Source organism: Scardinius erythrophthalmus (assembly GCF_964197995.2).
Source record: "Scardinius erythrophthalmus genome assembly, chromosome: 16".
Taxonomy (NCBI): Eukaryota; Metazoa; Chordata; class Actinopteri; order Cypriniformes; family Leuciscidae; genus Scardinius; species Scardinius erythrophthalmus.
Window position 1 is genome coordinate 28,662,137 of NC_138236.1, and position 26,470 is coordinate 28,688,606.

General features: G+C 37.1%; 1 protein-coding gene across 1 annotated transcript in view; it reads right to left on the bottom strand.

Moving 5' to 3' along the window:
• The window catches only part of triob (trio Rho guanine nucleotide exchange factor b), a gene marked incomplete at its 5' end in the record, with an annotated part of 170,021 nt that overhangs the window by 133,169 nt on the left and 10,382 nt on the right, over positions 1-26,470 (bottom strand). Inside the window, 1 exon segment of the mRNA XM_081388786.1 lies at positions 15,427-15,477. Coding sequence (XP_081244912.1) covers positions 15,427-15,477 — 51 coding nt within the window.

Sequence of the window (26,470 nt, forward strand, 5' to 3'; positions counted from 1 at the left end):
TTTTGGTGTAAAAGAAAAGGGAGACCTTCAAGCTTCTCATTTGCTGACAACAGATTTCAAATTTTGGTGCATGGAATTTGCTGTTCTACTAATCTCTATTTTGCATATAATATAGTATGGATAGTATGGGTACAGTAATTGATTTTCAGCCTATGCGCAAGAGAAAAGAAAAACAGTGTACCCGGATGAGGGTATACACATTTTCCCATCCACTACTGTCAATGAATTCAGTTTAATCAGAAGTGTCCGTCTTTGCATTTCAGTGTGCAGTGCTCTCAGTCTCAGCACATACACCTCATAAATAAAGAGGAGACTTGTCATAGTCCTGAAGGAGCCTTGAGGCTCAGTTCAGTTCAAATCAATGACAAAGCATCTCAATAAAGTATGGGCTGACTTAAGGGGGCTCTGTAAGCTCACAACCATAAAGATCATAAAGACCCGTACAGTGGTTTCTGCCCTGATGCCAGCCTAGGGGCATTCTAAGTTCGTGCCAGGGTGCTGCTATGCAGTTGTTCCATATAAGTCTTAAGTTGTTCTGGGTGATTGAGTCAAAAGTCAAAAGAGTGCAAGACCAAGTATTTATGATATTCTGGCTTCTAGATATGGCCTAGGTCCCTACTTCAATACGCTACCATTCAAAAAATTTGGGGTAAAGAAAAATTATATATAGAAATTACATTTACATTTACATTTAGTCATTTAGCAGACGCTTTTATCCAAAGCGACTTACAAGTTAGGACTAAATTAAGCGAGTCATCATGAAGAGGCAAAAACAACAACAACGCAAGAAGTGCTCAAGATACGAAGTTCAGGCATTATTCAGAGTAGCATAAGCCTGATAAGTGATGTTTCAAAGGGAAAGCAATTTTTTTTTTTTTTTAAGAGGTTAAGTGCTCATGGAAGAGATGGGTTTTCAGCTGTCTTTTGAATGTTGTAATTAATATTGTAATATATTGTAATATATTGAATATTGTAATTAATACTAATACTTACAATAAAGACATTTATAATGTTAGAAAAATATGTATTTTAAATGTCTTCAACTGATAATAATAAGAAATGTTTCTCGAGCACCAAATTACTTCTGAAGGGTCATGTGACACTGAAGACTGGAGTAATTATACTGAAAATTTGCCATCAAAGAAATACATTTCATTTCTTGGTACCAATTTCAGTAACAAGTGATTGTAACAATGATTGTAACAATTTTATTTGACTAGTTTTTCATTTAACTATTTGAAAAAATAATAATGAAATTAGTTAATTATTAATGCTATTAGTAATTATAAGTAAATAATAAATTAAAACATTAGCATGCAGTTTAAATATTGTTCAATGAAGCAAAAATTTCAAACGAAAAGTGAAAAACAAAGAAACGAAACACAGGACAATTGGTATTGCAATTACACTGCAAGACTTAATGCACAGACCTATTTTGACATCAGATTTTATTTGTCCTGTCCATTGCTATGGCTATTAAAATGCCAAACATTGCAATTTCAGATTCAGTTCCACGGATTCTGATTAATGAAATGCCTCTGATTGGCCACTGTGTGTGAAAGCAGCCGCCTATCAGCAGGTACCGTATTGGCCAAGGATTCGGTACTACTGGTATTGAAGAAAGACTGGTAAAAACATTATTTATTTATTTTTATTTAAGCATAGACGAAGTACCAGTACATTTTTCAACTCTATAGGTGAGCATAAGATACTTTTTTAAAAACAAAAAAACAATAAAATTACCAACCCCAACCATTTGACCAGTAACATCTAAGGAATTTTGTTGATAAAGTTTTCTCATTAAGCCACATGATTTGAGGGATTGTTTATGTTATGTTAGGGTTAGGGCTTTCTTCAATTCTTGACTTTGAAAAAGATGAGGAAGGGAAAGATTAAGATGTCACTCAGGGGTCGTTTACATGACACCGTTTTCAACTGAAAAATGGAAAACGTTTGGCTGTTCATTTACACGACAACAGCGTTTTGGGGGCCTGAAAACACACACTTTTAAAAACGCGCACTTTTTTTAAAACGATACCGTTATCATCTCTGTGTAATCTACAACATTTTTTTTTTCAAACGGTGGCATCATGCGCATACATATTACGTGTTCAGTCTATAGGTGTGTTACAAAGTGCCATCGCCAATTACTGGCCTGGCAGCATAATACAGCGTTTTTAGTTGTTTTTGTGTGAACAGAGATCTTTTTTGACAACGTTGTCTTCTGTACAGGAAAAACACAAAGGAAAACATTTTCCCTCAGTTGTCAATCAAGTAATTTCACTCAATCTCTAATGCAGCTGGTGATATTGTTAAACTCAATTCTCAATGGACTTGAGGTAGACAACAAATCTATCCAAAGCCTTCAGGAGCCTCATCTCATTTTCACCAAGTAGGTGTTCTATTTCCCTTTAGTCTGTGTCTTGTCTGTGTGTAAATAGATTCACATGCATGGAGAGCACGATGAGAAAATTGGTAGCTGTAATTATATTCATAAATCTATTAGTCCTTAGGCTGTGCATGAGATGTTCTCTCAAGTGACACTGGGAACAGACTGTCGACATGTGTCTCTCTCACACTCACACTATGGAGGTGGTCTGTGGTCCCAATTAATTCACACTGACCCATACTGTTTTTAACAACTATATATATTGTAGTAATTTGATAGACACTATGTACAAATACTCTACTTTTCAGGAAATTAAATAAATAATAATGAAACTGCTTCTCAAAGTTGGTACTGTGGCTTTATATGTGTTCATACACTTGTGTTATTATTATATTATTAACATTTTACCCAATTCAAGCTCAATTGAGTAATTTTTTTCACATTTGAAATTGCAATCCTGCTTCTCTGCTCCTCAAGATACATAAAACATTAGCCTATGTAGACATAAAGAAAATTATGAACTTATTCAAACCACCAGTTCTCTATTTACCCTTTCATTGCAAACAAGCAGAGACTGCCTAAACTGTGTGGCACTTCATTCAAGATTGAGGCGGGGTTGAATTATGAAGTTTAGCAGACAGTTTGAGGATTACAAGGTTTAGTCACATAATCTTAATGCTTTTCATTGGTTAAATATTTGTAAAACACACAGACAGATGTCAAAGGTGACCACAGCATTGGTTTATGAAGAAAACAAGAGAGAAAATATAGAGATAATGTCTAGACAACAATTGACAACAAAAACTGCATTGTGTGCATTTCTATATGAATTCTCTGAAAGGTCTATTCATAATGCCCATTCAATATTGTGATGTTGATATCATTATTTGCTATGCTACACTGAGCTGAAGTGTTGGCTAAACAAGTGTTTTCCTCTCAAATTCAATTCAAACTAATTCTCTGTTGTTTTCAAAAGCATGGTGTGCAATCAAATGGACAAAGTACAAATCCAGTCAAATATTACATTTCCAGGATTTTACAAGCTCTAAATCATTAATGAGCTCAGCAATCCTTTAATCTTCAGCAATATCAATCAGCATCATCAATTGAGCAAAAGTTTCTTTATTTTACTTAAAATTCTTGAAAGTCTCTTAAAAAATAGGACAAGAGAGAGAGGAGTGTGGCTTCTGGTCCTAATTTTGGACGCACTGCTCTTATTTTTTGCTAATTGCAGGTCTTCTAAACTGGGTTTCCATGCAGGCATACAGCACACAACCACAACTGCACAAACTCCACCTAAAAAACTCTCCAAAATATAGACTTCAGGCAGAAGAAACTCCTTTAAAACCTACTCTAATGCAAACACCACAGTATGTTTAAACATTGCTCATATTCTAGATTTATATTTAAATATCACATGATATCATTTTGCCAACTATGATATCATTGTGCACAGAAATATTGCATATGCATGCATACAGTGGAGTACAACATTCTTATGACATTTAAAAATCTCATGTTGAGAAAGAAACTCTAGTTTTAAACAATTGTAGACAGAGTCCCTCCAGTAGGTGTCAGCATGTACTGTATTATTGCTCCATATTTTGAACTACGCTACCCACAAGCCTCTTCTGTTGCATGCCGGACCATAATAAAAACATGGATCCAATAAGCAAAGGCTCTTGGGTGGTGAGTTGCAAAACACACTATATTCCAAGAGCAAAAATCATTCTTTCAAAAAAACAACGGTGTAATTGAAGTGGTAACTCACATCGAAAGCTTTATGGAGACTTGCAAGATATTGCATGGAGAGCTCATGAATAATCAAAACATGTTGTTGTAAAAACCTTTAGGAGGGTAGAGGGTAATGTGTGGGGCTAGGTGACGGGTGTCCATGTTCATTTCATTTCATAAAGAAGACTCGTCCAGAGTTTTACATCATCAATCTGTGATGACTGTGAGCTGCATTACATGTGGGATTGAAATGGTGGCTAGCAGACAAAAACAATCTCTAGCGTTAATTTTGACCATGACTTTTCTTAAAAAAAGAAAACTAGAGAAAACAAAACAAAGATGTGTGTATGGAGCAAGTGCTGGTTTGTTGTTGTCTCACTAATTGTGTCATCAGGTTCTGCGCTCCTATTGGTTTTTGATTTGGTGCTTGTAATAGGAATCACACTGTGCCTCAAAACTTCAGACTCTGCCAGAATTTAACCTGAGGTAAAATTTGATAGCAAAGGTCATCGGCTGTCTGTGAATGTGTCAAACTAGCGATCAAAGACTGGCCTATAGGATCAGATTTTGTCTCAGACGGACAAATCTTGGCAAAAATAAATACATTTACAGTGTGAACCCAACTTTAGTCACCTAAAAACTCTGATAGAACAGTATCCCTATGATCTCTATGAATAGGGAAAACACACCGTACATTGGACATGAAAGAAAATTTGGGATGACACAAACAAGTTGAAGATACACACTAAGAGTATATATTTTTCTGTTTTCATTAAGCAGTTACATGATTTACTAATGATATCTGTGACTGCTTGACAGCTTCTACAGAGTTGACAACTTTATTCAAGCATGGTGATAAAGCCGGAAAGCTTCTTGCACACCAAGCGCGTGTTTCTAGTGCTTCCAGGTGAATCCCATGTATTAGATCTCTGTCAGGGGATATTCTGATAGGTATTAACACAGCCTTACACTCTGGGAACTCATCTGACAATCAGGCAAATTGTAATATTATTAATACACTGGAGTACCCCATAGTTGAGGCAAGTCTTAAAGAAAATCTGCGTGGCCCCATTACAGAATTAGAAATATTGGAAGCAATTGGCTCCATGCAATCCATGTTTTTGTTTAGTTTTTTTTTGCATGAAAAAAAATGCACCAGGCCCGGATTGCTTTACTACAGAGTTCTAGAGCGTGTTTGGCTCGAGGTCATGGTGCAAAGGACCCTAGGTTAATTTTACTCCGAACCATCCCTTTAAGGACCTGTATGAAGAGGGGGTGTTTTCATCTTTCTTATCTCTGTCTAACAAAAGTCACCTATTTAGATTTTTTCAGATCAGACATTTTGTGCAGACATTTCTCAAATTGTCCCCCAGAATACGCATTGGACAACTTTTTCAATCTTAAACCCAGCGATAAACATCTTATCTCAGTCATTTATAACCTAATAAATCCTGATTCGTCAAAGCGTTTGAAGGAGACTTGGGAACAAGACCTTTCTATTCTCATTTCGGATGACCAATGGTTATGTATCTGAAATAGGGTACACTCTTCATCAATCTGCACCAGGTACGGTCTGATACAATGCAAGGTGATTTATAGAGCTTATCTGACAAATTCAAATATATTTCATTTTTTCAGACAAGGATGATGCTTGTATCGGGTGTAGACAAGCTCTGGTAGATCACGTATACATGTTCTGGTCATGCCCTCGATTGTTAACCTTTTGGTCTAATGTATTTGATACACTGGGAAAAGCACTTAATGTTGAACTCAGCCCCAATCCATTGCCGACTCTTTTTCATTGATGGTTGCTTTTACCAATCTATTGTCTATGTCTACAAGACATTTTTTCTAGTGATAATTTATGTTGTCCTGAAGAGAAGAAAAAAACACCAATAAAAAAACTACGATTAAAAAAAAAACGTTATTTGATTAAAAAAATAATAATGCAATGCTTTGTTGTTGTCTAGCGATATGAACTGTTTTATACTTGATTTATGATGGTTACAAATGTAATACTTAGAAATAAAATTACCTTTTAGATGAATGTATTTGAATGTAGCAGCAATAAAATGTCTTTTAGATGACAAAATTGGATTAAACCATAAAACAGAATTTTGGAAGGGGGAGGAAAAACAGTATTTCAAATAAATACAATTTCAAAATGTCAAAACAAATGTACTTGTGTAGCACTGTTCACAATATTGTTTCAAATAAGCCTTACAGAAAACCAAGATGTTAATGTTTATATCTTATCTATGCATTTAGCAGATGGGTGGGTGATACTACCGCAATCAAAGGAGAGCATCTTAGAAACATCCAACCCTATGCTTATTGGCCTGTTTTAAGCTCCATCGTCTCCTAAGTGATATTGTCAAAAAGTAATTACACCATAGAGACACAAGCACCTATGGGTTTTCTTTGTTTGTTAAGAGAAAGAAGATGGAGGACATACAATAATTTTACAGAATGAGTTTCCAAAAGTGTTACCCGAGAAGGGCTGGTTTGGCACTTAGTCTCAGTGATTTGTACCATTTTCTTTAAAAGACGGATGAATATTGACCACGTCATAAAATATTTAGAGCATGTGAGGTTGTGGGATTTCCTGAGATGAGAATTCAAAATTGACCCACAGTTTCCTGAAGCATTCAATTCTTTTTCACTCATTGAAAGCACATGACAATAGATTCATCATCAAGGAATAGTTCTCACGGATAACTTCATAGCACAATTGCAGGATTAAAAACATGTATGCTGATGATGGGGTGAATATTTTACTGCAATAAAGGGTTAGTTCACACAAAAACGAATATTCTGTCATCAATCACTCACCCTCATGTCGTTCCAAACCCGTAAGGCCTTCGTTCATCTTCGGAACACAAATGAAGATATTTTTGATGAAATTGGAGAGCTTTCTGATCCCTCCATAGACAGCAACAAAAAGTATTGTCGTCGCTTCAGTACATTAAGGTTGAACCACTGTAGTCACATGGACTATTTTAACAATGTCTTTACTAGCTTTCTGGGCCTTGAAGGTGGTAGCTGTCTATGGAGGGGTGGGGTTAGAAAGCTCTCTGATTTCATCAAAAAAATCTTCATTTGTGTTCCGAAGATGAACGAAGGTCTTAGTAATTAATGACTGAAATTTAATTTTGGGGTGAACTAACCCTTTAACTGTATATACAATATCTGTGATATAATTGTATATCAACCTAATTTCTGTCTTCCAGGCTTTTAATAAGATGCATCATTGCATTTTCACACATATAACATGCGACAGTTTGTGCAGATGGATGTGCTGTGTTTTGAACCGATTTGCTCTCTAGGGTATCTCAAGATTTGCCAAGACTTCGGTGCTGTTGAAAGGGAGTTGGAGTGTCTCCAAAGAAGCACCTTGACAAACAGGTGCCAAGATAAGGTTTTATTTACAAAAAAATAAAAAAGCATTAGGAAAATAGGCTCCGTTACTGTTTTTTAAAGAAGTTGCAGAGTTTTGTAACATCCATCCATCTTACCTGTCTGTCTCTCAATCTGTCTGTCTGTCAGTTGTTACATAAGGACAATAACAACTTCCACAAAGATCTAAAGGTAGGGTAGGCAATTTATATATATATATATATATATATATATATATATATATATATATATATATATATATATATATATATGAAGAGTTCAGATGCAAAAGCCTCTAAGTGTTATCTGAAATTTTCTTCTAAAATTATCATTTTTATCAAGCTTGTATATTTAAGTTCAGTAATTTCACTTAAATGGCAATGAAAATGACCTATTAATTGTCATTTAAGTGAAATTACTGAACTTAAATATACAAGTTTGATAAAAATGATCATTCTAGAAGAAAATTTCAGATGGCACTTGTGATGACACTTGCATCTGAACTCTTCATATATATATATATATATATATATATATATATATATATATATATATATATATATATATATATATAAAACACTTTTTGTTATACTGTTTGAAACTCTCTTCACACCCTGATAGCAATCAATAATAGAAGTGGTCTTAAATATTAAAACATGTACATATCTTCTGTGGAAGTCTCAGGACCAAAAAAATTTCGTCCAATCGTCCAAAGTTTCGGTCCGAAAGCAATGATACAGTCTCCTACTTGCCTGTCAATATATCCATACCTCCAAGCACCCTACTCGCGTAGACATCACACGTCATCAGCGCATTCCGTAAGTCTTTGTAGAGTTGTAGACAGACAGTCACCGAGCGCCAACAAACAACAGCCGCCTTTTACGGTTCCTCCTGAACCAAAACAACGAGCTTATGCTGTGTTCACGCCATGCCGTAACCATAATTACCGTATGGCAACCACTGACGTTCTACCAACAGCTGTTCACGTCCTAAGACTGGGATGTATGTGTTTCAACACTATCAAAGCCAAAATTAATCTGCAGCAGTCAGGTGATACAAGTCAGCACCCTGTAAGTTGTTTACGTTCATTATTATTATAAAGTTATGTGCTTTTTTTTAGACATGTGGTAATTTAACGCTGTCTCTCATCTCGTGACGCTTTGCAGACTCTGCTGTGTGCGTTCATGTGTTTTGAAGGAGGCGTGGCTTTGGAGACGCTCTGAAGGGGGGGTGGGATCTCATGCTTTCAAAGCTAGCTTGCTATTGCTAGCATTCAAAATTGCCTACTCTACCTTTAATTGATAAGTTTATGTTCTTGAAGAATCAAACAACCAGTGCATTCATTACGTAGCAACATCTTAACAACTTGCATTAAAAAATAAATCAGCATTACATTCCAGAGGTTACCCAAGATGAAATAGCCTGCCTATATTTTGACGTCATTATTGAAAACGAGTAGTACAGCCTCCTAATTTGATTACTCCTACTCCAACTTCCTGGTTCAATAAGAAGTCTCTTAACACAGAGGAGAAAACCAAACTTGTCAAACCTTTAAGAACCTAAAATCAACCTATGTTTCATTCTGTAAAGAAACAATAGCTTGAAATTGTATTGCTTAACTGAAAACACATGGCATAGAGAAGAGGAAATCATATAGGCAAATTACTCTAACGGCCTCTTAACCACACCGCTGCATACCGTACAGGCATCTGAGCCCTGAGCCAATGAAAACATAGAACCCAGCAAGGACACTTATAGCTCAGGGAACCGAAGACCAGTCCATGCTCACTAGTTACTCACAGCAGACTGAGCAAATAGAATAATCTGGCAGATGTAAGAACTGCTAGTGTGAGATGAGTGTATGTATTTCCATAAAGGTGATTACATAGGCTACATAAAGAGCATAAACAAAACATTATTTTAAAGCACAACAAAACCAGCATTTTGCACAAAAGAAATTCCAAATCCAATCCCATTGTTGACGCTGAAATAGAATGTGAGCATGCATTCTATTTAGAAATAGGACATCATCATGGGTAATCAACTGTATTAGTTAATCAATGGCATATAAGTGGCACAAATCCAAATACAATCCCAAGGTATGACGCTGTATTACGCAGTAACACAACAAACTGCACAGTCACAGCAGGTATCACAGAAACATCACTTACAAATCCCTGCAGAGAGGATCTGCAAGGCCATTATTCCTTATCCGAAGCATCCAACAAAAATCTTCAGCCATAAACACACTCAGCTGTAGTAAGACCGGACTTGATGAAAGAAACCAGGGCTATAATTTCTCTGCTCCCTTCCCTTTCACTGCCATCTTCCCTTCTCATCTCCAACAGTCAATACAAGGGGCCCTGCACGCAGCTCTGTGACTGAACCCATTATGATCTCATGGTTTACCATTGGGCGAGAGCTATTCTCAGTGGGATCTGATTGGTTAGTGAGGTGGTTGGGGGTAGGGCTGATCAGATGGTGGTGATCTGAGCACCAGAGACATGGACCCAGCTGACTTGCATGGATGCTTTCGAGGAAAAGGCAGTAGTGTCATTAGGTCTTGTGAATGCTTCATTTGAAGATGAAGTTCATTTGAATGAATGAATGAATGAATGAATGAATTCAGACTGGTAATTAATTAATCATTCATTCAATCCATTCATTCTGGGAAGAAAACAGAAAAAAAAAAAGAAATATTTAAAGGAATCTCATATATTCATGCTCAAATTTATAATTATATATAATTTATTATTATGTTTGGTATTTAACATGGTTCCAGATGCTGAACAAATTGTTGTTCTGCAATTATATAACATTAAATTAGATCATGTAGTTATTGAAATTTTAATGCTAAACAGCTAATAAACTGATACATACATAAATAATGTTATTACTCATTTAGTTATTACACTGACATGAATATGCTTTGGCCCCACCACTTTCACCATTTTGCATCAATTAACTGGAAATTTATCTATATCACATTAGCAATGCCATACAGAAGGAAATTATCACCACAAAACTAGAATACACTGCAAAAATGCCAATAAAGCATCACAATACACTGAACGTATTCAGGGAATAAGATAAGCAGGCTTGATATTCCATTCTAAGCACAATTCCAAGAAAACTCCTTGGAGGACAATTATATTGCCTGTTTACGTTGAGTAAACAAGCTAGAATTAGCCCACACTGAGCTAACTGCAGGGTACTATGTAAACAGCAGGCAGGGTCATTTACATAATGCAATTTCATGCATAAACTGTCCAGTAACCCTTTCAGTAAATATCTCAGCATTTTCTATCTGCCTTAAGGAAGATTCTGGAAAACAGGAGATAGAGAGTATATAGGTATATGATTGAAATATTTGATGGTGTAATGCATGGAGTCAGCATGGGGTTATTCCTGGCAATCTAACACACGTTGATAAAAGTGGGGTACTAACCATCAGATAATGATATTTTGATTGAATTAGACACTGGAAAGGAACACAGTTATGATCATGCCTGACAAAGTGTTACATATGAAATGCTATTGGCTCTTGTGTGTTTTTGCAATAAATGACTGCAACTACTACACTTTTATATGCCTGATATGTGTTTTATATTTTGGAGAATTTAGATTTAGGATAGGGGTAGGGTTAAGTGCTCAAGCATATCTATGCCAATATAAATAATATTATTATAATAATTTATACATTTACAAATGCAATCAATTGCACAAATTTGTTTAATATTAAACAAAATAATAAATATATTGTAATACTGTAAAATAAGAATTCTAAAATAGGGAAATGTTATTTAATAGTAAAACATTAAAAAATATTTACTTCATGTTTTCAATTTATTTTCAACCATTAAACCATTGAGCTTTTATTTTGACGGGTTACTGGCAAATGCTGCTCATTTCAGAGTGAAACTTGGCACTTTGCATGCAGACAGCTTGCGGTTCGTTGATGTACTGGATTATGGGCTGCACACTTGTGGAATGGATGAGCAGTACCACTCTGGAGCCGGTAGCACATATATTTATTTGATTAAACTGCAATTCTACAGCTGTGAATATTTTACCATTAGGCTCATGAACCATTATTACTTAGCACCCTTAACCACAGTAAAATCAATGTAATGCAAAGCATCATCACAGCTTTTTACTGAATTTTGAGTCTAAGAGTTTTGTTTTTTGTCACCTCTTGATAATTGCCAAGAACTGCCAAAAAAAACATAAATGTGAAATTGTATGCATATGTTGACACTGTAAACCCTCTCCTTTTGACAAGGAAGTTGAAATCTATTTATGGAAAAATAGTCAATAATTATTTGTTATGTTGTAAAAATATATCACAAACCTCATCTATTACCCTTTCTCTAAATACTATACAATAGAGTTGAGTACTGATTAAAGGTGTTTTCACACTTGAGTCCTCTGTAAAAGAACCAAACTAAGTGGCCCAAGAAGTGAACCAAGTGAAAAAGGACCCAGTCTCTTTACGTTCACACTGTCCCTGTCCCTTAAAGGGTCCACTTAAGTAGGAATGTGGTCTCATACCTATTTGTGTTCATACTGTTGCTGCTTGTATCTAGACCAGTTCAGTGTTTGATGGCTGACCCTATAGCCTTCAAAATCTGAATCATTCACTGATTAAATGTGAAAGTACCATGGACTCTCCTCACCTGAACCATCCAGGGGAAAAGAATGAACTGAAGGAACCATTGTTATTTTCTGCTTCAGACTGGTAATTCCTATGATCTTATCGGTTTCATACACTGTTAAAGGAGAACTCCGGTCAATTTTAACATTGAGCTCATTTTTTTGTACATTTGGAGTGCTGTCAATACATAGAACAACGACAAAAATCGGTGTTGCCTACACAGAGTTACTCTATTTTTAAAATTTGCTCCCTGTTGACTTCAATGAGGCAAGTACTAAACCTGCTTTTAGCCTCTTAACATCCTTGATGTGTCATTACAAGTGCACAGAAAATGTGAGTGATTCCTTCAGTGAACACGAGTGAATCTGACTGCAGTATATGTGAAAGATATGAATAAAAATGATGTTATTTCAGCCAGCGCACATACCTGAATTTACATCCTGTTTTCGGTCGAAGTCCAAAGTAGTCGATTGTCGAGTTCACGCACGTGATCATAGGTACTAAACCTATGTGCGTGAACTCGACAATCGACTACTTTGGACTTCACCCGAAAACAGGATGTAAACAGAGGTATTTGCGCTGGCTTAAATAACATCATTTTTATACATTTCTTTCACATCTACTGCAGTCAGATTCACTCGTGTTCACTCTGAAGGAATCACACACATTTTCTGTGCACTTGTAATGACACATCAAGGATGTTAAGAGGCTAAAAGCAGGTTTAGTACTTGCCCCATTGAAGTCAACAGGGTGCAAATTTTAAAAATAGAATAACTCAGTGTTTTTGTCAAACACCGATTTTTGTCGTTGTTCTCTGTATTGACAGCACTCCAAATGTACAAAAAAATGAGCTCAATGTTAAAATTGACCGGAGTTCTCCTTTAATTCATTCCCTTCTGACTCTTTCCAAATCTGACAGATCCTAATTTTTAATTAGTCATGGTCGGAAAAGAGTTTGGCTTTAAAAAGAAAACTAAACTGAAAGCTTTGTGGTCCAACAATTGTTCTATTAAACAGCATATGCTACCTATATTGGTTATACCGCAAGCCCTATTTCAGAGGCAACCTGAAAAATAGTCCACTTGGACTGGGTCAGCTATTTATAAATGCTGTTGAGAAGAAGATCTAGCCGGTGTGCTGGTCAGTTCTTGTTCTTTACACTTTACTGCTCTTCACTGCACATCTAGCTAACAGTTAACAACAAAACCTGCGCATTTTACCTTTAACTGAACAGTTGCCCTCACATAAACAGCAAGTACCTTGCTTTGGGCACATTCACCATTCAGAAATGTTCTAACCTCAGAAAACCACAAAAGTATTTTGTGCTAACTTCCTTTCCCTTCAAAGTGCGAAGTAAACTTCAAAGTTCTTTTAAAACATCAACACCTCATTGTATAAGACTTAAACCTGCTTGAAAGCTGGTTTGGACAGAAGCTTGCCAGAATGTTTGGATGTGTGTGTGTCCATCTATCTGAAAGAGGTGTTTTAAGATTTTGGGTACTAAAAGAATCCTTGGAGCCTTCAAGTTTCCTCTACTGGCCAGCAGCTATGGTGGGACTGATTGGTGGTGATGAGCATGTCGAGGACTTTGGCAGACAGCATAAAGACATCCCCTGGAGATGGCCATTGTGCGAGCTGACTCCCTCCGGATCTGAGAACATACCAGATTCCGGCACATCTCGGCATGGGTCTAATACACTTCAATCTCCAATTAGAGAAAGAGCAATCTACTGCTGGGAACAGGGCAGAGCTCACTTTCCAACAACCTAAAACTTCAGCAAACTAAAACTTTATTTGCTAGGTTTTATATTTAAAAACGTTTCCTCATTGTTTGGTATGAGTTTCTGTTTTTAGCAGAAACATTCAAAATTCTTGAAGACTTGGCTACATTGATTTGTATTTGTTCTGTGGTTATTACTGTAGTTTTGAGGTTCAGTAGTCATTAGAGAGCTGATTGTGAAAGACACAGCTTGAAATGAATAACAAGCTGGGGTCCCATATGAAAGGTGCAGTAGGGGATGAACGTGAGAAACAAAGAAATGTCCTACACCATCAGTTATTTTTAGACACGCTTATTGGACTGATTTAGATCATTGCCACTCACAAAAATGTTCCATGCACCTTGAGCGTCAATGAAATAAACAGAATCACTCGGATAACCAGCATGGAGAATTCTACACAAAGCTCAGCAATTTATTCTTGAAATATTAGAAGTTTTGTATTTTGTTTTGTGTTACATTCAGAAGTGACCCACAGCTTGGCAAGAAAATAATGCCATGCTAGAAAAACAAAAAAATATTTAATAAGGCACCAGTGCACAATAAAGGCAGAAAACCAGATATTAACTGTGTCGACTGGCTGTGGAACATATTATCTTGGGACGAGCAAATGTTCAACTAATATTAGACATAACTGGGTCAAGTATAGTTACTTCCCAAATGTGCCATACAACCTCCTGACTGCATGATTTTTTTTTAAATATATTTCCTAATATAAAAGATTTGATTTCCAAGAAAGTGTTCAATCTATGCAGACGTAATACATAAATGTGAGTTTCAGTATAGTAAAATAATCTAGTTCAATGATATCATCTTCAGCCTCAATTTAGTTACAAATCATTAGATTAAAACAGCCAAAAGACAATCAGCTCAGTGTTGAAAATGCTAGAACAGTTCTCTTAACCGAATCAACCTCACAGATAAAAGACGATATTTTGTATTCTTGCAGGTGCACATTGATTTCATGATGTGCTGCAACAACCTCATATAAATGACACATTAGTTACATTCAAAATCACCAAAAACTTAACCAATGCTAATAGCTAAAAGGAGACTCATGATTTGAGCACTTCAAAAACATTATAGGCCAAACTAGAATAAATGAAACAGCTCTGACACAAACCAACAAAATATAAGCACCCATAAACCTTATGGCACAATAACAGAAAAAAAGGTTAATATCAAACATATACCCATATATACCCTTATTTCACAGACAAGGCTTAAGGTTGTCCCAGACTAAAATACATGTTTGAGCTGTTTTAAATTAAAGCAACTTGCACTGACATATCTTAAAATATGTCAGTGCCATTGTTTTGTCTCTAGATGCACACAAGTTGTGTTTTTTCTAGGGCACGTTTATAAAAAGCTACTTAAATGTCCTAACTGAATGTCCTAGGTGTAATCCTGGCTTAATCAAAGCCCTGTCTGTGAAACCAGGCCTTAAATAAATTCCAGCAATAACAGTGTTTTACCTGTGTGACTGGGTAACTCAAGCTTGGGTTCACATTTTGGAAGAGAGCATTCTGAAAATACAGAGACAAAAAGTAAAAGAAAGAGGTTAGATAAAGTGCACCCTAAATCTTTTGACACTTTGAAGTTTCAGACTTTTTTGAAGACTTTTTAAATCATGAAACATACAGTACTGTTAGAAAACATTAAGAAAACCTAAAGCTAAATGTAATATTCAAAATTTGCTTTAAATCTATTTTGATTTGAATAATCGGATTGAAACTACTATCTTAAGTATGAAGTCATTTCTGTTATGCAGTATCTGACATACGTTTGAGGGATGAGTCGAGGACTCAAGGACGCAGAATTTGGACTTTTTATTAATTATTAACAAGAGCACATGGCCTGCAAACACGATCACAAGCCATGTGCTCAAACAAAACAAGACACGAACACGCAGCTAATGAGAACACTTATAAGCCGCATGTTCACATAGGCCTAGCATAAAAACATGCGGCCGATGAAAACACGAGCTGCGTGCGACACAACACAAGACAACAAGAAAGGACGTGGCTGATGTAAACATGAGCAGTGTGCTACACAGAACAAAACAACACACACGGAGAGAAGAGCGGCCCGAGTAAACACCAAATCGCACGCTCACACAACAAGACAGTGCAAGTGCTCATCCCGTGCGCTCACAACAGAAGACAAACAAACGGAGCACGAATGTCCAAACCCGGAGAAAAAACCGAAATTAAACTAGACCGCAGTGCCGGGATCCGAACACCACACCCCGCACACAAAACAACTCACATGGACAGAAGAGCGCACAGCCCGCAAACTCGGAACCCCACGCTCACCATGACAAGACAGGAGTGTCAGAGCTCTGTCACTAAACCAAGAATAAACAGACCAAAGGGACAGAACCCTGACATGTTGTCACGTCTCCATAATATTTTAATATATTGGATAAAACATTAAACAATTTATAAAGATGGAAATCATATGACTTCATTTTCTTTAATCACAATATCAGATTAAAGTGAAAATAAGGGTATTTTGCAAAAACTAATTTGCTTGAGCGGATTTGGCATGTCCTCAAGCAATTACGAAAAAGTAATTCATTAAGAAATAGTCCATATTCTATTCCATATAGAAAAGCGCAAACATGTTATATTAGCAATTAGACAATTATGTGATGTTTCCTAAAAGGTTGTCTCACATTGACATTAAAGGGATAGTTCACCCAAAAATGAAAATTAGCCAATGATTTACTCATCCTCAAGCCATTCTATATGACATTCTTCTTTCAGACGAATACAATCAGAGTTATATTAAAAAATGTCCTGGTCTTCAAAGCTTTATAATGGCAGTGAATGGCCGGGTTCTGTTTTGAAGTCCATAAAAGTGCTCCATCCACTTTACTTTTATCATGGATGGATACACTTTGATGGACTATACAGGAATATACAGCCATTCACTGCCATTATAAAGCTTGGAACTCCGATTGTATTGTAGCCTGGGTGCCAGCCCGAACCCCACCCACAACATTGTTTGGTCGAGAAGTTCGGTCTGGACTCGATCCGTTGAGGAGTAATTATGCTTGGCTCCCAGAAGGCCGAGCCAATCAAATTGCCAGGGCGGGCTTTAATCGAAGATGGACAGATGATCTGCGGTTACGTAATCACCCACGTCATAAAGAGCGCTTGGGTTGAATTAATTTACAACAAAAATGACTGCCGCTGGAGAATTGAGATTTTACGAGTTCACACTTACAAATAAGTCATTTAGAAAAAAATGCATATTTGGCGTACTGTCCGAGTCCGTACTGTAGATTTTTTTAAATACTAATTTGGCAGCAGGTATATAAGGCTGTTGTCACTTTAAAAGCTGACACACAGAGCCATTATACTTGCACGTGTTTTCTTTCTCAACTGTTTACATTCACTTAAAACATAACTGAATGTGTTTACGGGAATACTCGCCAAGACCGGCATTTTGACATTATTCTGTGTGTGTTTGACTGTTTAAGCGCAATAAGTTTAAAGAGACTAAATTTAGTTCTGAGGTGGCTTTATGTACCCGCACATTGGGTGTGAGCACAAAATCTGCGGGAATGAGTAAAATTATGCAATAGAGTGGTGCAGGTATGACATCAGAACCTGGAAGTATAATTTGCCTCTGGTTCCTTTCAGGTTTTCCTATGGGGTTTTATAATGGGGTCTTTCAATTTATGAGTAAATTAAAGCCTGTAGTAAAAATAACTTGGGGATACTTTGACGTTTTGTTCTATGACATACACTGCAAACACTCAACCCTAAACTGTCTTATCTAGTTACTTATTAAAAACGTAAATTTTCAAAAATGTACATAACTGCTTAAAAATTTGCGTTTTACATAGCAGAACAAAATGTCAAAGTTTCGTCACATAAATCAAAAACAAAAAAAAACATTATAAAAACCCCATAGGAAAATCTCGAAGGAATCAGTCGGCAAATTAGACTTCCGAGTTCTGACGTCATACCTGTACCACTCTATACATGCAATCCCACGCCGAAATTCAAGCCTTGTAACACCAACAATATCCATCTGGAGCAAATGAAACAAGCGAGTGAGGGGAGGCGGGTTTGTGAGAAAGCGCAGCTGGTATCGTGTATCTACTCTGCGGAAAATGAGTCTTGGACGTATCTATATCTATACTAATTGAAAAATCTATATTTTTGACATCACTACATTGCACTTAGTTTATTATTTCAGATGCCTTTTTAAAAGACTACAACTGAAAAATGTATATATATATATATAAAATCCAACCCGCCAAAGTGGCTAGTAGGAGTGACTGCACTACACGCCACTGCTGAAATACACCTGCATTTGGCGGTTTGGCAGATGTTACTGTCAAGCCCTGTCTGATACAATTGAAGAAATCTGTATGATTATTATCAAATATTATCCCAATAAACCTCAGGTTGACACCTTCAACCCCTCATTGAGCGATGGAAAACTTCAGCTCTGTAATTCCATCCTGCTATGTTCCATCCTGTTAATCTCTGTATTTCTATCCTGTTATGTTAATTGACATTTCGTAAACAAGTTAATAATTGTGTTTGCTTAAACACCTTAAAATGTCAAGTTAAACATTCACACATGAATGAGGTTTAACCATTGCAAGTGTTTGCCTAGATAAAACACCCCGGCATGTGTGTGCTTCAGGCCGTCGCTATCATTTAGCATGGTCTATTGAGTATCTCGCTGAGACCGTGTGATATGATCTGAGTGTAAAGAGTCGACCCCCTGATATAGCTGGACCAAAATCCTGAGGACTGAGGCTCACTGATAAGACCTCACTCAATCGCTGCCCTTCCTCACTGACACTGCATCAGATCTCTTGGCCTTTACCCTAACCTCAATATTACACGGCAAATGTCAGTGCTGATCTGGGTAAAGTTCTTGATCAGGTAAGGGTTATATGGCAACCGCTGTGTTTACACAGACCCTAATAATCCCATTGTAATCGGACTAGTAGAACAGTCGGAATAGAAAAATGTCACATAGGCTGCCTGCTGTGAGTGTGTTTGCTTCGGTGCTGTAAGCTCCGTCTTAGCCTCGTATTTCCTTGTTTTGAACAAGGAAATCATCATTTACTACAATTTCTAGTTGTTTATACTACTACTAAATACAGCTTACCCAACATCTCAGATTAACCTGACATCGCTAGCTTCCGTTACTACTAGCACAACACGCTAGTAATTCGCTAGCCTGCTAACGCGCCACCCGTGCGCTTTATTTATTTATTTTTCTCTCGCGCCTTTGAGTTCATAAAAGCTCAGGTGAGTAAGAATCACTCAACAAACACGGTGAGTAATGTCTTGTCCTGTTATTGTCACCTGCACTTCATGTCACATGTTTAGCATAGCCTTCTCTGTTGGCAATATAGGATTTATATGTGATAAATGCAAGGAGACAGTTAGGCTGACAGAGAAGATTTCAGAACTAGAAACACGCATCCAAACTTTAATTGAGGATAGTAAGAGTGCTAGGGCTTTAGATACTATTTTGGATGCGCCTAGCATAGTAAACTCTTTACATGAGTCGGTTCTGGCTGAAGTAGAGCCTGTGCAGCCGGGCAAATGGGTGACAGTGAGGGATCGCTCTAGTCGCGGATCAAAAAACCACTCTTCCGTTCCGATTACCATAACAAATCGATTTGCCCCGCTCAGTGAAACACCCACTGAGAATGATTGTGCCCTAGTTATTGGCGATTCTATTACACGGAACGTGAAAATAGAGACACCAACCACCATAGTCACATGTTTGCCGGGAGCCAGAGCGCCTGACATCAAAGCAAATTTAAAAGTGCTGGCTAATGCTAATCGTAAATTCTCTAAGATCATTATTCATGTCGGCACTAATGATGTTCGACTCCGCCAGTCGGAGATCACCAAAATTAATATTAAAGAGGTGTGTGAACTCGCAAGTACAATGTCAGGCACTGTAATTTGCTCTGGCCCCCTTCCTGTTCGCAGGAGTGATGAGATAGTTAGTAGATTGTGTTAGCTTAACAGTTGGCTGTCTAAGTGGTGTCCGCAACATAATATAGAATTTAGAGACAATTGGAAAAGTTTTTGGGGCAAACCTGACCTGTTGAAAAGAGATGGTATTCATCCCTCCTGGGATGGTGCTGCTCTTCTCTCTAGTAATATGGCACATAGTCTTAGAGCTCAAACATGACAATCTGGGGCTCAGGTCAGGAAGCAGACAGACTGGCTAAACCGACCGTCTGCTAGCGGCCTCACGTCACCAAGGTCAGATAAATCCCATCACATAGAGAATCTTTCACCCAGCTAAAAACGTTTAAACCCATCTAAGGTTAAAATTTAATTGATGTTCAACGAATAAAAAACATAATACAGATGAGCAAATGCTAACGCTTGGGTTGCTGAATATTCGATCGCTTGCTTCAAAAGCACTCATTGTTAATGATATGATTTCAGATAATAACCTAGATGTGCTGTGTTTGACAGAAATCTGGCTAAAACCAAACGATTACATTACTTTAAATGAGTCCACCCCGCAAGATTACTGTTATAAACATGAGCCTCGTCTGAAACGCAAAGGGGGAGGTATTGCTGTAATTTATAGTAATATTTTCAAAACCACTAAGAAATCAAGTTTTAAATATAATTCTTTTGAAGTGTAAGTGTTAGTGATAGTAGTAAAATATATAGTATAAATGATAAATCACGCTTGAGATTTATGCTGGCTACTGTATACAGGCCACCAGGGCACCATAAAGATTTTATCAAAGAATTTGCGGACTTTCTATCAGAATTAATATTGACTGCAGATAAAGTACTAATTGTTGGTGATTTTAATATACACATCGATAATGAAAAAGATGCATTGGGATTGGCATTTAAAGACATTGTAAACTCAATTGGAGTTAGACAACATGTGTCAGGACCTACTCATCGTCGTAATCATACTCTAGATCTAATATTATCACATGGAATAGATGTTGATGCCGTTGAAATTCTGCAGCAGAGCGATGACATCACAGATCATTATCTCGCCTCGTGTAAACTTCATTTAGCCAAGGCTTCAAAGCCGACTCCGTGTTTCAAATATGTTAGACCTATCACTTCTGCCACTAAAGATTGCTTTATTAATAATCTTCCTAATCAGTTTCACCATCTCAGCATCCCAGATAGCTTAGAAGACCTCGATATTGACGACCTCGCAACAGAAACTTTTAACTCTCTCTTTTCCAGCACTTTAGACACAGTTGCTCCGTTGCGCTTAAAGAAGATTAAAGAAAATAGTCCAACGCCGTGGTACAACGAGCACACTCAGGCCCTTAAGAGAGCAGCCAGAAAAATGGAGCGCAACTGGAAGAAAACAAAACTAGAGGTATTTCGCATTTCATGGAAAGAGAGCTCGATTGCTTACCGAGAGGCCTTAAAAGCTGCTAGATCTGCTTATTTTTCAACCCTATTAGAAGAAAATAAACATAATCCTAGGTATTTATTTGAAACGGTGGCTAAACTAACGAAAAAGAAAGCTTCAAGCACCGAAGTTTCCAAGCAACACAGCAGTAATGACTTTATGAACTTCTTCACTTATAAGATTGATAATATCAGGGAGAAAATTATAACTATGCAACCGTCTACTACAGTATCGCATCAGGCAGTGCATTGTAGTCTCCCGGAGGAAAAATTTGATTCGTTCGTTGCTATAGAAGAGGAAGAATTTACTAAACTCGTTAAATCATCTCAATCTACAACATGTATGTTAGACCCTATACCGACTAAGCTACTGAAAGAAATACTTCCAGAGGTCATAGATCCTCTTCTTAATATCATTAATTCATCTTTGTCTCAAGGATACGTACCAAAAACCTTTAAGCTGGCTATGATTAAACCGCTTGTTAAAAAAACGCAACTTGATCCTACAGAATTAGTCAATTACAGGCCGATCTCGAATCTACCTTTTCTGTCAAAGATATTAGAAAAAGCAGTATCTTCACAACTGTGTTCCTTTCTTGAAAGAAATTATATCTGCGAGGATTTTCAGTCCGGATTTAGACCGTACCATAGTACCGAAACAGCTCTCGTTAGAGTCACAAATGATTTGCTCTTATCATTCGATCGTGGTTGTGTCTCTCTATTTGTGTTACTCGATCTTAGTGCTGCATTTGATACTATCGACCACAACATTCTTTTAAATAGACTCGAAAATTATGTTGGCATTAGTGGAATTGCACTAGCATGGTTTAAATCATACTTATCTGACCGTTATCAGTTTGTAGCAATAAATGAAGAGATGTCTCATCGATCACATGTTCAGTATGGCGTACCACAAGGCTCAGTACTAGGACCGCTGCTGTTCACTCTGTACATGCTACCATTAGGAGATATCATTAGGAAAAAGGGCATTAGCTTTCACTGTTATGCCGACGATACTCAGCTCTATATTTCTTCAAAACCTAACGAAACTTACCAATTCACAAAATTAACGGAATGCATAGCGGATATAAAAAATTGGATGACTCGTAATTTCCTACTTCTAAATTCTGAAAAAACAGAGATTCTAATTATTGGACAAAAAACTTCCTCACGTAGTAACCTAGAATACTGTCTAACACTTGATGGCAGCTCTGTTAAGTCTTCGTCGTCGGTTAGGAACCTGGGTTGTGCTCTTTGATACCAATCTTTCATTTGAAAGTCACGTGTCCAGTATCTGTAAAACTGCATTTTTCCATCTTAAAAATATATCTAAATTACGTCATATGCTCTCATTGACAAATGCGGAACAATTAGTTCATGCGTTCATGACCTCAAGGCTAGATTATTGTAATGTTCTACTGGGTGGTTGCCCTGCACGCTTAATAAACAAAATACAGCTAGTTTAAAACGCAGCAGCTCGAGTTCTTACCAGAACCAGGAAGTATGACCATATTAGCCCGGTTCTGTCAAAACTGCACTGGCTCCGTATTAAACATCGCATCAATTTTAAAATATTGCTGATCACGTACAAAGCACTAAATGGTTTAGCTCCGCAGTACTTGAGCGAGCTCTTAACGCATTATAGTCCTTCACGTCTATTGCAATCTCAAAATTCCGGCCAGTTGATAATACCTAGAATATCAAAATCGACTGCTGGCGGTAGATCCTTCTCCTATTTAGCACCAAAACTTTGGAACAGCCTTCCTACCATTGTCCGGGAAGCAGACACACTCTGTCAGTTCAAAGCTAGACTAAAAACACATCTCTTTGACCTAGCTTTCACATAATACATTATAGACTTCTATAATTCAATGTTAGGCTGCATAGATTAGGTCAGCTGCAACCGGGAACACTTCCCATAAATCCTGATGTACTCGTTACATCATAAGAAGAATGGCATCTACGCTAATTTTAGTGTCTTTGTTTATCCCGAGGTTTTCCCGCAGCCTGCCGGATCCAGGCCGTATCCAGATCTGATGAAGGACCTTCGCCTGGACCCGATGACAACGCAGTGCTGAAGTGCCAACTAGTCTCTCCCTATGGAGGATCCCTTTACCACTCTACAGATAAAGCGTTGTCGGGAAACTCAATTCGCGTATCTACCCCGAATTGATAAAATAAAATACAATTCTGTATCAAAAATTATAAGGAAACACCAGTACTTTGTTTAGGCTTGGTTTGTAGGGAATTACAAACCTGCGTACATATATTCAAACGCACATAACTATAGAACCAATTCTTAATGCGCATGTGAACGCCATCAGCGTTTCTCACAGGTTCGCGTTTAAAGTCTATGCAGAGAGAATTGTGTCGTCTTAGCGGCCCCTAATTTAATAACAAATGATTGTTGCGATGGAAGCGAATCAATCATAACTAACCTTAGCTGGAAAATAACTTTACTAAAGAACCGCTATAAAGCCAAAACAATCTCTGTTACCATAAATTATATGTTTATCTCTGTAAAGCTGCTTTGAAACAATCTACATTGTTAAAGGGATACTTCACCTCTGGGAAGATGAATGTGTATTTAAAATAGGTCATTTAAGTAGAAGAAATGTGGAGAAATTTTTGAATTTGGAGCTTTCTAGACTGAGAAAAGCCAGAAAATGTATTTTTGGCTTATGTGGATAAAAGACAACAACTCCCAGAATGCACTTGCTTCGCTGCCTTAGGAGGCCACGCCTACCGGTTAGAGAGCACAGTTGAAAACAACAAGGCTAGCCTAAGTAAGTGATGAGTTTGCCAGGGATTTAGAGACCAAAAATGTCCGGGATTCGGCTTTTGCGTTCTACAGTCGCCATTCATCATGTTTACTGTGGCGAGCAGGACGAGGCTGACGGCCGCGGGAGAACGGCGCGAGGCCGGTGGCTTCATTACTGAGACGCGCCGGGTCTCGCATCTCTCACGGAGGAGCGGGAATTTTCTTAGCAATGTTAAAACGCACATCAACCTATCCTAACCTTGTTTAGCGTTCATGTAAACACTACAGTCAGATTCACCGATCGGAATTAATTCAGCTAGATTGAAACGAGAGGTGTGCATGTAAACATTGAATGGCGACCGCAGAACGCAAAAGCCGAATCCCGTACATTTTTAACGATCTCGCCCGCCGGACAAGTCCGGGAAAAAGATGGTAACCCCTACTTACTCAGCTTTCTCCTATTATTCAGCTTTCTCCACAGAACAAGAGCATGCTAGCTTAGCTTCCAAAGAAAGACAGCTGATACTGTGTACATTCTGTGAGTGAGATCCCACCCTCTATGGGCGGGTTGTAAACATGCGGAACAACGCCATCTACTGGCTGTAGTCTTTAGCCTCTGGACAGAAAATCCTCCGATGACGCAAAATGACGATTTTTGCGTCATCGGAGGATTTTTTCCAGACAAAAAATACATAAATCTCTCCTCTCAGGGGGATATGAGGGGGGAAAGCATGGTAATTCGAAAATACTACAGGTTTTCTACTAATACAAAGCTTAATGCTAAATCCTGAAGTAACCCTTTAAAAGCGCTATATAAATGAAGATGACTTGACTTGACTTGACATGTAACCATGTCAGTCGGAATAAATTGGCCAATTCCGTTTAAAATCTCATTCGGATTGTATTGGGGGGAGGGGGTAACGTTTTTCTAATCCGTTCCAACAGGACATGTGAACACTTGATCGGATTGAATACTGAAGCTGGAAAGTTCATATTTTTATTGTTATTTACATTTAATAATAATACACAATATAAGTAAAAGTATGCTTTGTCAAACCTTGCCATTTTACTTACCGGTATATTGCATATTATAAGTAAATAACAGTAAAAATATGCATACAGTATGTTTTGTCCAACCTTGCAATATGTAAGCATATTGTGCAATGACGTACAAATGACCTTGTCGTTGTGTCGTTTAATGCCGTTATTGTTGAATAAAAACCCCATGGAAGGAATGATAGATTTACCCCGAACAGGTTTTTAGGTGAATGCACCTGCAGTATAGCTTTTGCTAATGTGTAGCTCGTGCAAACACACAAGCAATGGTACAAAACCTTTTCAGGCATTATTTCTTTAAATATAAAATAAATTGAATTCAAAAATGAGAATTCTGTCAATATTTACTCACCCGTATGACTTTCTTTCTTCTTTCTTTCTTAAAATGTACTGATAAGTACTACAGAGGTGACACAATAGAAAATCCAATGAGTTCATCATAAGTGGCCTGTCCATAAAATATGACCAATATTCACATAAGGTGTGCGGGGTCATGCACTCAAAGACAAAGCACCATCAGGGTAACAAACATTACAATTAAATATTGTAATAACTAAATAACATAAAATGTAACACACAAACATCCGAATGTACATTATTAATAACAAAAATAAGAAGAACCAAAATTGTTTACACAAAATATAAACATTTGTGACCACGTGTCACACAGAGACTGGGTCGTTTCCCTGTTTTTCACTGTGAATTATATGGTAATATAATTTATATATTTTTCAGAAAAATTACATACAATGCCATGTTAAAACATATATAATGTTTACTATGTATGTTAAAGCAACATTTCAGTTTAGTGTAGATGGGTATATTAAAATAAAACCACTTTATGAAATAAACAGTCATAAGTTACAGGGATCTATAATATACTGGTAACATTTTCAAGGTATTATTATTATTATTATTTTTTACTGTGAATATCTGGCAATTTAGTTTAGTAATTTAGTAAATTTAGTGGGATATTCCAGACAACATATAGTAATCATCTAACCTTCATTTAAAGAGATAATTCACCCAAAAATAAAAATCATTTACTCATTGGAACGGTCGTTCCAAACCCGTAAGACTTTCGTTCATCTTAATTTTTTAATGAAATTTTTGTCCCTCCACTGACAGTCTACGCAACTATCACTTTGACGCTTCAAAAAGTTCATAAAGAGATTGTAAAACTAATCCATATGAATCGAGGGGTTTAGTCCAAATTTTATGAAGGCACAATCACCTCATATGATGAACAGATTTAATTTAAGCTTTTATTCACAAATAAATATTCATCAACGCACAAATCAG